This window comes from Oncorhynchus mykiss, chromosome 9 (genome assembly GCF_057628025.1).
Source record: "Oncorhynchus mykiss isolate SJ-2025 chromosome 9, ASM5762802v1, whole genome shotgun sequence".
Lineage (NCBI taxonomy): Eukaryota > Metazoa > Chordata > Actinopteri > Salmoniformes > Salmonidae > Oncorhynchus > Oncorhynchus mykiss.
The window spans coordinates 84513257-84532398 of record NC_143030.1 but is presented as its reverse complement, the minus strand read 5'-3'; the positions used below and the strand labels follow the sequence as shown (position 1 = coordinate 84532398).

The following is a 19142-nucleotide window of genomic DNA, read 5'->3' as shown; positions in this document are numbered from 1 at the left end:
TTAACACAGTCAGTACTGTTCCCTGTATTTCATCTCTGTGTTAGTCCATATGGTTCCCTGTGTTACATCTCTAACACAGATATGTTACACTAAGAACAATATGGACTAACACAGGGATCAGTATAGACTAACACAGGGAACAGTATAGACTAACTCAGAGATGTTACACAGGGAACAGTATAGACTAACACAGGGAACAGCATAGACTAACACAGGGAACAGCATAGACTAACATATAGACTAACACAGGGAACAGAATAGACTAACATGGGGAACGGTATAGACTAACTCAGAGATGTTACACAGGGAACAGTATAGACTAACACAGGGAACAGTATAGACTAACACAGGGAACAGTATAGACTAACACAGGGAACAGTATAGACTAACACAGAGATGTAACACAGGGAACAATATAGATTAATACAGGGAACAGAATAGACTAACACAGGGAAAAGTATAGAACAACAAAGGGAACAGTTTAGACTAACACAGGGAACAGTATATACTAACACAGGGAAAAGTATAGACTAACTCAGAGATGTTACACAGGGAACAGTATAGACTAACATATGGACTAACACAGGGAACAGTATAGACTAACACAGGGAACAATATAGACTAACACAGGGAACAGTATAGACTAAGACAGGGAACAGTATAGACTAACTCAGAGATGTTACACAGGGAACAATATAGACTAACACAGGGAACAGTATAGACTGACACATGGAACAGTATAAACTAACACAGGGAACAGTATAGACTAACACAGGGAACAGTATAGACTAACACAGGGAACAGTATAGACTAACTCAGAGATGTTACACACGGAACAGTATAGACTAACACAGATGTTAGACAGGGAACAGTATAGACTAACACAGAGATATTAGACAGGGAACAGTATAGACTAACACAGAGATGTAACACAAGGAACAGTATAGATGTACACAGGGAACAGTATAGACTAACACATGGAACCGGATAGACTGACACAGGGAACAGTGTAGATTAACACATGGAACAGTATAGACTAACACGGGGAACAGTATAGACCAATACAACAGTATATACTAGCTCGGAGAACAGTATAGACTAACACAGGGATCATTATAGACTAACACAGGGAAAAGTATAGACTAACACAGGGAACAGTATAGACTAACACAGGGAACAATATAGACTAACACAGGGAACAGTATAGACTAGCACAGGGAACAGTATAGACTAGCACAGGGAACAGTCTAGACTAACACAGGGAACAGTATAGACTAACACAGGGAACAGTATAGACTAACACAGGGGACAGTATAGACTAACACAGGGAACAGTATAGACTAACACAGGGAACAGTATAGACTGAGATAGGGAACAGTATAGACTAACATAGATGCAACACAGGGAACCGTATAGACTAACATAGGGAACCTTATAGACTAACAAAGGGAACCATATAGACTAACACAGGGAACAGTATAGACTAACTCAGAGATGTTACACAGGGAACAGTATAGACTAAAACAGGGAACAGTATAGACTAACACAGGGAACAGTATAGACTAACACAGATGTTACACAGGGAACAGTATAGACTAACACAGAGATGTTAGACATGGAACAGTATAGACGGACACAGGGAACAGTATAGACTAACACAGAGAACAGTATAGACTAACATAGATGCAACACAGGGAACCGTATAGACTAACATAGGGAACCGTATAGACTAACAAAGGGAACCATATAGACTAACACAGGGAACAGTATAGACTAACTCAGAGATGTTACACAGGGAACAGTATAGACTAAAACAGGGAACAGTATAGACTAACACAGGGAACAGTATAGACTAAGATAGGGAACAGTATAGACTAACACAGATGTTACACAGGGAACAGTATAGACTAACACAGAGATGTTAGACATGGAACAGTATAGACGGACACAGGGAACAGTATAGACTAACACAGAGAACAGTATAGACTAACATAGATGCAACACAGGGAACCATATAGACTAACACAGGGAACAGTATAGACTAACTCAGAGATGTTACACAGGGAACAGTATAGACTAAAACAGGGAACAGTATAGACTAATACAGGGAACAGGATAGACTGACACAGGGAACAGTATAGACTAACACAGGGAACAGGATAGACTGACACAGGGAACAGTATAGACTAACACAGGGAACAGTATAGACTAACTCAGATATGTTACACAGGGAACAGTATAGACTAACACAGGGAACAGTATCGACTAACATATAGACTAACACAGGGAACAGTATAGAATAACACAGGGAACCTTATAGACTAACTCAGAGATCTTACACAGGGAACAGTATAGACTACCACAGGGAACAGTATAGACTACCACAGGGAACAGTATAGACTAACACAGGGAACAGTATAGACTAACACAGGGAACAGGATAGACCGACACAGGGAACAGTATATACTAATACAGGGAACAGGATAGACTGACATAGGGAACAGTATAGACTTACACAGGGAACAGTATAGACTAACTCAGAGATGTTACACAGGGAACAGTATCGACTAACATATGGACTAACACAGGGAACAGTATAGACTAACACAGGGAACAGTATAGACTAACTCAGAGATGTTACACAGGGAACAGTATAGACTAACACAGGGAAAAGTATAGACTGACACATGGAACAGTATTGACTAACACAGGGAACAGTATAGACTAACACAGGGAACAGTATAGACTAACTCAGAAATGTTACACAGGGAACAGTATAGATTTACACAGGGAACAGTATAGACTAACACCGGGAACAGTATAGACTAACACAGGGAACAGTATAGACTAACTCAGAGATGTTACACAGGGAACAGTATAGACTAACACAGAGATGTTACACAGGGAACAGTATAGACTAACACATGGAACCGGATAGACTGACACAGGGAACAGTATAGATTAACACAGGGAACAGTATAGACTAAAAATGAGATGTAACACAGGGAACAGTATAGACCAACACAACAGTATATACTAGCTCGGAGAACAGTACAGACTAACACAGGGATCATTATAGACTAACACAGGGAACAGCATAGACTAACACAGGGAACAGCATAGACTAATACAGTGAACAGTATAGACTAACATATAGACTAACACAGGGAACAGTATAGACTAACTCAGAGATGTTACACAGGGAACAGTATAGACTAAAACAGGGAACAGTATAGACTAACACAGGGAACAGTATAGACTAAGATAGGGAACAGTATAGACTAACACAGATGTTACACAGGGAACAGTATGGACTAACACAGAGATGTTAGACATGGAACAGTATAGACGGACACAGGGAACAGTATAGACTAACACAGAGAACAGTATAGACTAAAACAGGGAACAGTATAGACTAATACAGGGAACAGGATAGACTGACACAGGGAACAGTATAGACTAACACAGGGAACAGGATAGACTGACACAGGGAACAGTATAGACTAACACAGGGAACAGTATAGACTAACTCAGATATGTTACACAGGGAACAGTATAGACTAACACAGGGAACAGTATCGACTAACATATAGACTAACACAGGGAACAGTATAGACTAACACAGGGAACCTTATAGACTAACACAAGGAACCGTATAGACTAACACAGGGAACAGTATAGACTAACTCAGAGATCTTACACAGGGAACAGTCTAGACTAACACAGGGAACAGTATAGACTAACACAGGGAACAGTATAGACTAACACAGGGGACAGTATAGACTAACACAGGGAACAGTATAGACTAACACAGGGAACAGTATAGACTGAGATAGGGAACAGTATAGACTAACATAGATGCAACACAGGGAACCGTATAGACTAACATAGGGAACCTTATAGACTAACAAAGGGAACCATATAGACTAACACAGGGAACAGTATAGACTAACTCAGAGATGTTACACAGGGAACAGTATAGACTAAAACAGGGAACAGTATAGACTAACACAGGGAACAGTATAGACTAACACAGATGTTACACAGGGAACAGTATAGACTAACACAGAGATGTTAGACATGGAACAGTATAGACGGACACAGGGAACAGTATAGACTAACACAGAGAACAGTATAGACTAACATAGATGCAACACAGGGAACCGTATAGACTAACATAGGGAACCGTATAGACTAACAAAGGGAACCATATAGACTAACACAGGGAACAGTATAGACTAACTCAGAGATGTTACACAGGGAACAGTATAGACTAAAACAGGGAACAGTATAGACTAACACAGGGAACAGTATAGACTAAGATAGGGAACAGTATAGACTAACACAGATGTTACACAGGGAACAGTATAGACTAACACAGAGATGTTAGACATGGAACAGTATAGACGGACACAGGGAACAGTATAGACTAACACAGAGAACAGTATAGACTAACATAGATGCAACACAGGGAACCATATAGACTAACACAGGGAACAGTATAGACTAACTCAGAGATGTTACACAGGGAACAGTATAGACTAAAACAGGGAACAGTATAGACTAATACAGGGAACAGGATAGACTGACACAGGGAACAGTATAGACTAACACAGGGAACAGGATAGACTGACACAGGGAACAGTATAGACTAACACAGGGAACAGTATAGACTAACTCAGATATGTTACACAGGGAACAGTATAGACTAACACAGGGAACAGTATCGACTAACATATAGACTAACACAGGGAACAGTATAGAATAACACAGGGAACCTTATAGACTAACTCAGAGATCTTACACAGGGAACAGTATAGACTACCACAGGGAACAGTATAGACTACCACAGGGAACAGTATAGACTAACACAGGGAACAGTATAGACTAACACAGGGAACAGGATAGACCGACACAGGGAACAGTATATACTAATACAGGGAACAGGATAGACTGACATAGGGAACAGTATAGACTTACACAGGGAACAGTATAGACTAACTCAGAGATGTTACACAGGGAACAGTATCGACTAACATATGGACTAACACAGGGAACAGTATAGACTAACACAGGGAACAGTATAGACTAACTCAGAGATGTTACACAGGGAACAGTATAGACTAACACAGGGAAAAGTATAGACTGACACATGGAACAGTATTGACTAACACAGGGAACAGTATAGACTAACACAGGGAACAGTATAGACTAACTCAGAAATGTTACACAGGGAACAGTATAGATTTACACAGGGAACAGTATAGACTAACACCGGGAACAGTATAGACTAACACAGGGAACAGTATAGACTAACTCAGAGATGTTACACAGGGAACAGTATAGACTAACACAGAGATGTTACACAGGGAACAGTATAGACTAACACATGGAACCGGATAGACTGACACAGGGAACAGTATAGATTAACACAGGGAACAGTATAGACTAAAAATGAGATGTAACACAGGGAACAGTATAGACCAACACAACAGTATATACTAGCTCGGAGAACAGTACAGACTAACACAGGGATCATTATAGACTAACACAGGGAACAGCATAGACTAACACAGGGAACAGCATAGACTAATACAGTGAACAGTATAGACTAACATATAGACTAACACAGGGAACAGTATAGACTAACTCAGAGATGTTACACAGGGAACAGTATAGACTAAAACAGGGAACAGTATAGACTAACACAGGGAACAGTATAGACTAAGATAGGGAACAGTATAGACTAACACAGATGTTACACAGGGAACAGTATGGACTAACACAGAGATGTTAGACATGGAACAGTATAGACGGACACAGGGAACAGTATAGACTAACACAGAGAACAGTATAGACTAAAACAGGGAACAGTATAGACTAATACAGGGAACAGGATAGACTGACACAGGGAACAGTATAGACTAACACAGGGAACAGGATAGACTGACACAGGGAACAGTATAGACTAACACAGGGAACAGTATAGACTAACTCAGATATGTTACACAGGGAACAGTATAGACTAACACAGGGAACAGTATCGACTAACATATAGACTAACACAGGGAACAGTATAGACTAACACAGGGAACCTTATAGACTAACACAAGGAACCGTATAGACTAACACAGGGAACAGTATAGACTAACTCAGAGATCTTACACAGGGAACAGTATAGACTAACACAGGGAACAGTAAGAATAACACAGGGAACAGCATAGACTAATACAGTGAACAGTATAGACTAACATATAGACTAACACAGGGAACAGTATAGACTAACACAGGGAACAGTATAGACTAACACAGGGAACAGTATAGACTAACACAGGGAACAGTATAGACTAACACAGGGAACAGTATAGACTAACACAGGGAACAGTATAGACTAGCACAGGGAACAGTATAGACTAGCACAGGGAACAGTATAGAGTAACACAGGGAACAGTATAGACTAACACAGGGAACAGTATAGACTAACACATGGGACAGTATAGACTAACACAGGGAACAGTATAGACTAACACAGGGAACAGTATAGACTAACACAGGGAACAGTATAGACTAACAAATGGGACAGTATAGACTAACACAGGGAACAGTATAGACTAACACAGGGAGCAGTATAGACTAAGATAGGGAACAGTATAGACTAACACAGATGTTACACAGGGAACAGTATAGACTAACACAGAGATGTTAGACATGAAACAGTATAGACGGACACAGGGAACAGTATAGACTAACACAGAGAACAGTATCGACTAACATAGACGCAACACAGGGAACCGTATAGACTAACATAGGGAACCGTATAGACTAACACAGGGAACCATATAGACTAACACAGGGAACAGTATAGACTAACTCAGAGATGTTACACAGGGAACAGTATAGACTAACAAAGGGAACAGTATAGACTAACACAGGGAACAGTATAGACTAACATATAGATGCAACACATGGAACAGTATAGACTAAGATAGGGAACAGTATATACTAACACAGAGATGTTACACAGGGAACAGTATAGGCTAACACGGAGATGTTAGACATGGAACAGTATAGACGGACACAGGGAACAGTATAGACTAACACAGAGAACAGTATAGACTAACATAAAAGCAACACAGGGAACCGTATAGACTAACACAGGGAACAGTATAGACTAACGCAGGGAACAGTATAGACTAACACAGGGAACCATATAGACTAACACAGAGAACAGTATAGACTAACATAGACGCAACACAGGGAACCGTATAGACTAACATAGTGAACAGTATAGACTAACATAGACTTACACAGGGAACAGTATAGACTAACTCAGAGATGTTACACAGGGAACAGTATCGACTAACATATGGACTAACACAGGGAACAGTATAGACTAACACAGGGAACAGTATAGACTAACTCAGAGATGTTACACAGGGAACAGTATAGACTAACACAGGGAAAAGTATAGACTGACACATGGAACAGTATTGACTAACACAGGGAACAGTATAGACTAACACAGGGAACAGTATAGACTAACTCAGAAATGTTACACAGGGAACAGTATAGATTTACACAGGGAACAGTATAGACTAACACCGGGAACAGTATAGACTAACACAGGGAACAGTATAGACTAACTCAGAGATGTTACACAGGGAACAGTATAGACTAACACAGAGATGTTACACAGGGAACAGTATAGACTAACACATGGAACCGGATAGACTGACACAGGGAACAGTATAGATTAACACAGGGAACAGTATAGACTAAAAATGAGATGTAACACAGGGAACAGTATAGACCAACACAACAGTATATACTAGCTCGGAGAACAGTACAGACTAACACAGGGATCATTATAGACTAACACAGGGAACAGCATAGACTAACACAGGGAACAGCATAGACTAATACAGTGAACAGTATAGACTAACATATAGACTAACACAGGGAACAGTATAGACTAACTCAGAGATGTTACACAGGGAACAGTATAGACTAAAACAGGGAACAGTATAGACTAACACAGGGAACAGTATAGACTAAGATAGGGAACAGTATAGACTAACACAGATGTTACACAGGGAACAGTATGGACTAACACAGAGATGTTAGACATGGAACAGTATAGACGGACACAGGGAACAGTATAGACTAACACAGAGAACAGTATAGACTAAAACAGGGAACAGTATAGACTAATACAGGGAACAGGATAGACTGACACAGGGAACAGTATAGACTAACACAGGGAACAGGATAGACTGACACAGGGAACAGTATAGACTAACACAGGGAACAGTATAGACTAACTCAGATATGTTACACAGGGAACAGTATAGACTAACACAGGGAACAGTATCGACTAACATATAGACTAACACAGGGAACAGTATAGACTAACACAGGGAACCTTATAGACTAACACAAGGAACCGTATAGACTAACACAGGGAACAGTATAGACTAACTCAGAGATCTTACACAGGGAACAGTATAGACTAACACAGGGAACAGTAAGACTAACACAGGGAACAGCATAGACTAATACAGTGAACAGTATAGACTAACATATAGACTAACACAGGGAACAGTATAGACTAACACAGGGAACAGTATAGACTAACACAGGGAACAGTATAGACTAACACAGGGAACAGTATAGACTAACACAGGGAACAGTATAGACTAACACAGGGAACAGTATAGACTAGCACAGGGAACAGTATAGACTAGCACAGGGAACAGTATAGAGTAACACAGGGAACAGTATAGACTAACACAGGGAACAGTATAGACTAACACATGGGACAGTATAGACTAACACAGGGAACAGTATAGACTAACACAGGGAACAGTATAGACTAACACAGGGAACAGTATAGACTAACAAATGGGACAGTATAGACTAACACAGGGAACAGTATAGACTAACACAGGGAGCAGTATAGACTAAGATAGGGAACAGTATAGACTAACACAGATGTTACACAGGGAACAGTATAGACTAACACAGAGATGTTAGACATGAAACAGTATAGACGGACACAGGGAACAGTATAGACTAACACAGAGAACAGTATCGACTAACATAGACGCAACACAGGGAACCGTATAGACTAACATAGGGAACCGTATAGACTAACACAGGGAACCATATAGACTAACACAGGGAACAGTATAGACTAACTCAGAGATGTTACACAGGGAACAGTATAGACTAACAAAGGGAACAGTATAGACTAACACAGGGAACAGTATAGACTAACATATAGATGCAACACATGGAACAGTATAGACTAAGATAGGGAACAGTATATACTAACACAGAGATGTTACACAGGGAACAGTATAGGCTAACACGGAGATGTTAGACATGGAACAGTATAGACGGACACAGGGAACAGTATAGACTAACACAGAGAACAGTATAGACTAACATAAAAGCAACACAGGGAACCGTATAGACTAACACAGGGAACAGTATAGACTAACGCAGGGAACAGTATAGACTAACACAGGGAACCATATAGACTAACACAGAGAACAGTATAGACTAACATAGACGCAACACAGGGAACCGTATAGACTAACATAGTGAACCGTATAGACTAACACAGGGAACCATATAGACTAACACAGGGAACAGTATAGACTAACTCAGAGATGTTACACAGGGAACAGTATAGACTAAGATAGGGAACAGTATAGACTAACACAGATGTTACACAGGGAACAGTATAGACTAACACAGAGATGTTAGACATGGAACAGTATAGACGGACACAGGGAACAGTATAGACTAACACATAGAACAGTATAGACTAACATAGACGCAACACAGGGAACCGTATAGACTAACATAGGGAACCATATAGACTAACACAGGGAACCATATAGACTAACACAGGGAACAGTATAGACTAACTCAGAGATGTTACACAGGGAACAGTATAGACTAACAAAGGGAACAGTATAGACTAACACAGGGAACAGTATAGACTAACACAGGGAACAGTATAGACTAACACAGGGAACAGTATAGACTAACACAGGGAACAGTATAGACTAAGGTAGGGAACAGTATAGACTAACACAGAGATGTTACACAGGGAACAGTATAGGCTAACACGGAGATGTTAGACATGGAACAGTATAGACGGACACAGGGAACAGTATAGACTAACACAGAGAACAGTATAGACTAACATAGAAGCAACACAGGGAACCGTATAGACTAACACAGGGAACCTTATAGACTAACATAGGGAACCGTATAGATTAACACAGGGAAACATATAGACTAACACAGAGAACAGTATAGACTAACATAGATGCAACACAGGGAACCGTGTAGACTAACACAGGGAACCTTATAGACTAACACAGGGAACCGTATAGACTAACACAGGGAACCATATAGACTAACACAGAGATTTAGCACATGGACCAGTATAGACTAACACAGGGAACAGTATAGACTAACACAGGGAACAGTATAGACTAACATATAGACTAACACAGGGAACCGTATAGACTGACACAGGGAACAGGATAGACTAACACAGGGAACAGTATAGACTAACACAGGGAACAGTATAGACTAACACAGGGAAAAATATAGACTAACACAGGGAACAGTATAGACTAACTCAGAGATGTTACACAGGGAACAGTATAGACTAACACAGGGAACAGTATCGACTAACACAGAGATGTAACACGGAACAGTGTAGACTAACACAGGGAACAGTATAGACTAACACAGGGAACAGTATAGACTAACACAGGGAACAGTATATACTAACACAGGGAACAGTATAGACTAACTCAGAGATGTTACACAGGGAACAGTATAGACTAACACAGGGAACAGTATAGACTAACACAGGGAACAGTATAGACTAACACAGGGAACAGTATAAACTAACACAGGGAACAGTATAGACTAACACAGGGAACAGGATAGACTAACACAGGGAACAGGATAGACTAACACAGGGAACAGTATAGACTGACACAGGGAACAGTATAGACTAACACAGGGAACAGTATAGACCTTCTCAGAGATGTTACACAGGGAACAGTATAGACTAACACAGGGAACAGTATCGACTAACATATATACTAACACAGGGAACCGTATAGACTAACACAGGGAACCATATAGACTAACACAGAGATTTTAACACAGGGACCAGTATAGACTAACACAGGGAACAGTATAGACTAACACAGGGAACAGTATAGACTAACATATAGACTAACACAGGGAACCGTATAGACTGACACAGGGAACAGGATAGACTAACACAGGGAACAGTATAGACTAACACAGGGAACAGTATAGACTAACACAGGGAAAAGTATAGACTAACACAGGGAACAGTATAGACTTACTCAGAGATGTTACACAGGGAACAGTATAGACTGACACAGGGAACAGTATCGACTAACACAGAGATATAACACAGGGAACAGTGTAGACTAACACAGGCAACAGTATAGACTAACACAGGGAACAGTATAGACTAACACAGGGAACTTTATATACTAACACAGGGAACAGTATAGACTAACTCAGAGATGTTACACAGGGAACAGTATAGACTAACACAGGGAACAGTTTAGACTAACACAGGGAACAGTATAGACTAACACAGGGAACAGTATAGACTAACACAGGGAACAGTATAGACTAACACAGGGAACAGTATAGACTAACACAGGGAACAGGATAGACTAACACAGGGAACAGGATAGACTAACACAGGGAACAGGATAGACTAATACAGGGAACAGTATAGACTGACACAGGAAACAGTATAAACTAACACAGGGAACAGTATAGACTAACTCAGAGATGTTACACAGGGAACAGTATAGACTAACACAGGGAACAGTATAGACTAACACAGGGAACATTATAGACTAACTCAGATATGTTACACAGGGAACAGTATAGACTGACATATGGAACAGTATAGACTAACACAGGGAATAGTATAGACTAACACAGGGAACAGTATAGACTAACTCAGATGTTACACAGGAAACAGTATAGATTTACACAGGGAACAGTATAGACTAACACAGGGAACAATATAGACTAACACAGGGAACAGTTTAGACTAACATAGGGAACAGTATAGACTAACTCAGAGATGTTACATAGGGAACAGTATAGACGAACACAGGGATCAGTATAGACTAACACAGGGATCAGCATAGACTAACACAGAGAACAGTGTAGACTAACACAGAGAACTGTACTCACTAACACGGGGATCAGTATAGACTAACACGGAGATGTAACACTGCGAACATTAAAGACTGTACATTGATATTGAAACCATTCCCGTGTTAGTCTAACATCAGCATTGTGATAGGAACCAATACATTGCCCCCCCCCCCCCCCCCCCCCCACTAACATCAGTATTGTGATAGAAACTAATGTATTGATCTCCCCCCTCAGTACCTCCCAGTAACATCAGTACAGTGGTAGGAGAAAGGTCAGTCAACCTGAGCTGGGTCCCTGGAGACAGATATAGGAACCACAGCTTCCACATCAAATACCTCAGCAAGACTGGTGAGACTACCTTCTATCTATGGTACATCTACACCAGACTGGTGACACTACCTTCTGTCTATGGTATATCTACACCAGACTGGTGACACTACCTTCTACCTATGGTATATCTACACCAGACTGGTGAGGGAGGGAGGCAGGGTGTGAGGGGAGGAGTGTAGGGCAGTGAGGTAGGGAGGTAGGGCAGGGAGGTAGGGAGGGATGGTGGGGAGGAGAGTATATGTGGAGGGAGGCAGGGTGTGAGGGGAGGAGTGTATGGCAGTGAGGTAGGGAGGGATGGTGGGGAGGAGAGTATATGTGGAGGGAGGGAGTAATGGAAGGAGGCAGGGAGGGAAGGGATGAGAGTATATGTGCAGGGAGGGAGTAATGGAAGGAGGCAGGGAGGGAAGGGAGGAGAGTATATGTGGAGGCAGGGAGGGGAGGAGAGTATATACAGATGGAGGGGAGGAGAGTATATACAGATGGAGGGGAGGAGAGTATATACAGATGGAGAGGAGGAAAGTATATACAGATGGAGGGGAGGAGAGTATATGTGGAGGCAGGGAGTAATGGAAGGAGGCAGGGAGTAATGGAAGGAGGCAGGGAGGGAAGGGAGGAGAGTATATGTGGAGGGAGGGAGTAATGGAAGGAGGCAGGGAGGGAAGGGAGGAGAGTATATGTGGAGGCAGGGAGGGGAGGAGAGTATATACAGATGGAGGGGAGGAGAGTATATACAGATGGAGAGGAAAGTATATATAGATGGAGGGGAGGAGAGTATATACAGATGGAGGGGAGGAGAGTATATACAGATGGAGGGGAGGAAAGTATATACAGATGGAGGGGAGGAGAGTATATATAGATGGAGGGGAGGAGAGTATATACAGATAGAGGGGAGGAGAGTATATACAGATGCAGGGGAGGAGAGTATATACAGATGGAGGGGAGGAGAGTATATACAGATGGAGGGGAGGAGAGTATATACAGATGGAGGGGAGGAGAGTATATATAGAAGGAGGGGAGGAGAGTGTATATACAGATGGAGGGGAGGAGAGTATATACAGATGGAGGGGAGGAGAGTATATATAGATGGAGGGGAGGAGAGTATATACAGATAGAGGGGAGGAGAGTATATACAGATGCAGGGGAGGAGAGTATATACAGATGGAGGGGAGGAGAGTATATACAGATGGAGAGGAGGAGAGTATATACAGATGGAGGGGAGGAGAGTATATGTGGAGGGAGGGAGTAATGGAAGGAGGCAGGCAGGGAGGGAAGGGAGGAGAGTATATGTGGAGGGAGGGAGTAATGGAAGGAGGCAGGGAGGGAAGGGAGGAGAGTATATGTGGAGGCAGGGAGGGGAGGAGAGTATATACAGATGGAGGGGAGGAGAGTATATACAGATGGAGGGGAGGAGAGTATATACAGATGGAGGGGAGGAGAGTATATATAGAAGGAGGGGAGGAGAGTGTATATACAGATGGAGGGGAGGAGAGTATATACAGATGGAGGGGAGGAGAGTATATATAGATGGAGGGGAGGAGAGTATATACAGATAGAGGGGAGGAGAGTATATACAGATGCAGGGGAGGAGAGTATATACAGATGGAGGGGAGGAGAGTATATACAGATGGAGAGGAGGAGAGTATATACAGATGGAGGGGAGGAGAGTATATGTGGAGGGAGGGAGTAATGGAAGGAGGCAGGCAGGGAGGGAAGGGAGGAGAGTATATGTGGAGGGAGGGAGTAATGGAAGGAGGCAGGGAGGGAAGGGAGGAGAGTATATGTGGAGGCAGGGAGGGGAGGAGAGTATATACAGATGGAGGGGAGGAGAGTATATACAGATGGAGAGGAGGAGAGTATATACAGATGGAGGGGAGGAGAGTATATGTGGAGGCAGGGAGTAATGGAAGGAGGCAGGGAGGGAAGGGAGGAGAGTATATGTGGAGGCAGGGAGGGGAGGAGAGTATATACAGATGGAGGGGAGGAGAGTATATACAGATGGAGGGGAGGAGAGTATATACAGATGGAGGGGAGGAGAGTATATACAGATGGAGGGGAGGAGAGTATATACAGATGGAGGGGAGGAGAGTATATACAGATGGAGGGGAGGAGAGTATATACAGATGGAGGGGAGGAGAGTATATACAGATGGAGGGGAGGAGAGTATATACAGATGGAGGGGAGGAGAGTATATACAGATGGAGGGGAGGAGAGTATATACAGATGGAGGGGAGGAGAGTATATACAGATGGAGGGGAGGAGAGTATATACAGATGGAGGGGAGGAGAGTATATACAGATGGAGGGGAGGAGAGTATATACAGATGGAGGGGAGGAGAGTATATACAGATGGAGAGGAGGAGAGTATATACAGATGGAGGGGAGGAGAGTATATACAGATGGAGGGGAGGATAGTATTTGCAGAGGCAGGGAGGAGTTTTTTTTTTTGTCTTTTGATTTCCGTTTCTGCTCTTTTTTCATCCAATATTTGTCTCTCACTTTTGTTTGTGTGTGTGTTTGTGTGTAGTTGGGGGTAAGTGGGAGGAGTCAGAACAGGTTAACACGTTGCAGGCATTCTATTCGCTTACGGGTCTTCAGCCTGGAACACAGTACCGCCTCCTCATCACCCATGGCAACTACACACACTGGGAGGACGAGATACAGACCACCGGTCCAGGTAGACATACACACTCGCTCGCTCACACACACACAATCACACACTCACACACACACACAATCACACACACACACAATCACACACACACACAATCACATACACACAATCACACACACTCGCTCACAATCACACACACTCGCTCACACAAACAAATACTGACGTACACACACATTTCTGTATATTTAATCATATACTGTATGCCATTTAGATGATATAACTTAAAACACGGTGTGGATTCATTTCAGTATGTCACCCCAGTGGGAATCGAACCCACTTCACAACCTCTCATCTTTCAATGTTCTCATGTTGTCTGATCTCTCTTCTCACTTTTCGCTCCCGCTCTCTATCTCTATCTCTATCTGTCGGCTATTGCTTTGTTATGGAACGTTTGGAAATTGCTTCATTTTTGGTGGTTGTAGAACTTAACGTCTCTTTTCTGGATTTAGATCATTAGCAAGTATCGGCCTAATTCTGCTCTGCACGCATTATTGGATGTTTTGCGTTGTACATAGAGGATTTTTTGCAGAATTTGCATGCAGAGTTTCAATATGGTTAAATTCTTAGTTGGTGAGCGGACCCCAGACCTCACATTGGGTTCTATAACAGATTACATTTTTTTTTGCCAGATCGTAATTGGTATGTCAAATCTTATGTTCCTTTTGATGGCATTGAAGGCCCTTCTTACCTTGACTCTCAGATCGTTCACAGCTTTGTGAGAGTTACTTGTGGTGCTGATGTTTAGGCCGAGGTATGTATTGTTTTTTGTGGACTCTAGGGCAACAGTGTCTAGATGGAATTAGTATTTGTGGTCCTGGCAACTGGACCTTTTTGGAACACCCTTATTTTTGTCTTACTGCGATTTACTGTCAGGGTCCAGGTCTGTCAGGGCCCAGGTCTGACAGGGCCCAGGTCTGACAGGGCCCAGGTCTGTCAGGGCCCAGGTCTGTCAGGGCCCAGGTCTGTCAGGGCCCAGGTCTGTCAGGGCCCAGGTCTGTCAGGGCCCAGGTCTGTCAGGGTCCAGGTCTGTCAGGGCCCAGGTCTGACAGGGATTTTAACAAAGCAAATTTCAGGACTTGGCTGCCAAAATTCTATCAACACATTGCCTGTCCTACTCACGATACTAACACTCGACCATTGCTATTCAAACGTATTGCTTATAAGGCCCTCCCCCGACCTCCCTTTGGCAAATCTGACCACTCCATCTTGCTCCATTAGTGTCATTGTAAGCGGTGACACTAAGCCCCACAAAGCGGAAGCAGTGCTTGCGGAAGTGTCCAAAGGGCAAGGGTAGTTCATCTCAACTACCGTATTGCACGACTGCAAGGAGGAGGGAAGTCACATGAAACAGCTGGCTCGAAATCATGAAAAGAATGGTCAATCAGGTTTGCTGATGGCATGTGTGTCGAGATATTGTGATATCTCTTTGGATCGGATTCTGCAACAAGATGTTTCTAAACGTCTTTTTCCCAAGGGGTGCTTTCGACAGATGCCCCTCGCAGCTAGCGTTAGGGGAAGACAGTGTGGTCAGTGGAGAAGGCACTATGGCCTGTGTCCATACCTAGTTGGTTTTCCAATCCATCAATGGGAGTAACTGATCCATCAAGTCTGCTCCGAGTAGCAGGGGTACAGTTTCGAGGCTGGTAACATACACAGGGTGAACGAGCGAAACGTCCTGGAAGTGTAGTTTCAGCATGACTCTCAATGTGAGAGGCGAGGTAGTCTGAGTGACCCCTCGAAGTGTAGTGTTGCATCGTTCCACTTTTAACCAACGTTTAGTTGGCTTCAAAGCCCTTTTTAGCTCATCAAACAATGTTTGAGAGATGAGTGATATTGCCGCGCCCAAATCAATTCACGCTCTACTAGTTAAGCAGTCCTCCAGGACTGTTTCCAGGTATGGGTGTTTAGATTAGTGTTTAGTGGACATTCCCAACGAAGTGGAGTGACCATTCGCAATGACATGATGTGCCATTTCTGTTCAAGGTGAAAGCAGATCGAGTTTTCAGATTTTGAGTGGGCTTGGCTAACCTGTCTGGGAAAGGGGTTCCGCTCCTGGTCAAAATTCAAAACCGAGTGGTCAGGGCTCTTAGCGTTCCGAACTTTTGATGCCTCAAAAGCTGTGCTTGAAAGCTCTCTGAGTAGTAAGATAGGAAAGCCAACGTGGGCTGCAGGGCCCAAGTAGGTAATGTTCGACAGAAACATTTGTTTGAATGGTATCAGATCTTCCATGCCTGTTTCAGTGAGTAGGCCAAAGTAAGCTGAATGAAGCCTATGATAGTAAGCTTGTGGGTGTTCGTTCCGAGCTTGTTTGATGTTGTTAGCCAGTGAGCTATCGTGTTTGCGTGTCGCAGAACCACTGATATCTCAATATCGTTTGGCTAACTAGGAACGGGGTCAAAGGTGGGGAAATTCTTGACGAGTTTGTCAAGGTATTCTGTGCCAAGCGGGCGGAGGGTCAGCTGTGGGGAAGTTGGGGCCGGCGGGCCAAGAGGAGAAGCCAAGCTTTGGCTTTGTTGGCCATGAGGCGCCATATTACTCAGTGCCAAATGGCCAAGAGGAGAAGACTGAGGGACACATGAGGGAGGCTGTAAGGGTCCTGTGTGTAGCTGGTGTAGAGTCAGGCGCAGGACAGCAGATATGAGCAATCAACGTTTTTTACTCAAAAAGACAAATGTACAATGTAACATCACGAGCCCATAAAGACGGACCAAATTACAATAAACAATCACTCACAAACACAACATGAGAAACAGAGGGTTAAATAATAAACAGGTATATTGACAACGTGAAGCCAGGATGTGATCATGACAAAGACAGAACAAATGGAAAATTAAAAGTGGATCGGCGGTGGCTAGAAAGCCGGTGACGTCGACCGCCGAACGCCGCCTGAACAAAGAGAGGGACCGACTTCGGCGGAAGTTGTGACAGAATCAAAATCTGAAACCTATCTTCTTTACTCTTGTGAGTACAGGGCTCCGGTTGCTTGGATTGGTAGTCACGCCGTGACCATTCTGGACTTCCTCCAGATGGTACCTAAGGGTGGTATTCTGCTGCATTGCAGAGTCCACTTCAGCACTTAGAGTACTGATTTTGGACACGTGAGTGTTACACTTGCTCCTTTCGGTCTGTTTGTAGATAACCTGTCAGATTTATCTAGTTTGGCAAGGACATCATCGTATTTAGTTTGGCTAAATTGAGTTGTTCCTGCAGCATACGATTTTGTTCCTGTAGAAGAAGATTTTGTTGAAGAGTTTGTGCTTGTTCTTCGTCAAACACAGATCCATAGCAGAATTTTTGCCTTATCTGCATTTGTCATTGGTTTCCCGGTTCTCACCACCTGTCCCTTTATGTCTACCATTACCTGCTCGTGCTTCAGCTGTGCACTGTGGTATTGGACAGATGCCAATCTCAGACGGCAAGACATCAGAGCTAGACTGGAGAGAACCTTTACGAGGCCTGCGCCCGATGGTTGATTTTTGAGAGCGTTGTTTGCAATTTCTGCTGTTCTTCTGCTAATGGAATAATTAAGGTTGGTATCGCTGCTGAGGTCAGAGATCAATACATTTATGGGTGGAGGTTCACTAATTAGCGGGGGCGAGTAGGGACTACCCCCTCTGATAGCTTGCACATTATTGAAACATTTGAAAGGAGAAATGTTTTTCCTAATTTTCCAAATGTTGTTGTGGAATATGTTGGAATATGTTGTCACATTGTAGAAAACCAATCAATTTGGATATTGTTTAAAAAGTCCACTTTAAAGGTAAATCAGGCAATTTCACTTGTTAGTTAAATTGAATGAGATATCGATATTCAATACATTGATGGCTGAATATCCTAAGTACTCACGTATTGAACGTGATCCACGTTTGGGTGTCACCCAATTATTTTTGAAG

General features: G+C 42.7%; 1 protein-coding gene across 7 annotated transcripts in view; it reads left to right on the top strand.

Annotated features, from left to right (window-relative positions):
- Window positions 1-19142, top strand: part of LOC110511300 (neural cell adhesion molecule L1.1) — a 115239-nt gene that overhangs the window by 82224 nt on the left and 13873 nt on the right. For all 7 annotated transcript variants that reach the window (XM_090185616.1, XM_090185613.1, XM_090185618.1 and 4 more), the window contains 2 exons: window positions 12484-12597; window positions 15103-15252. In XM_090185616.1, the coding sequence (XP_090041742.1) occupies window positions 12484-12597; window positions 15103-15252 (264 nt within the window). The remainder of the gene's footprint in view (window positions 1-12483; window positions 12598-15102; window positions 15253-19142) is intronic.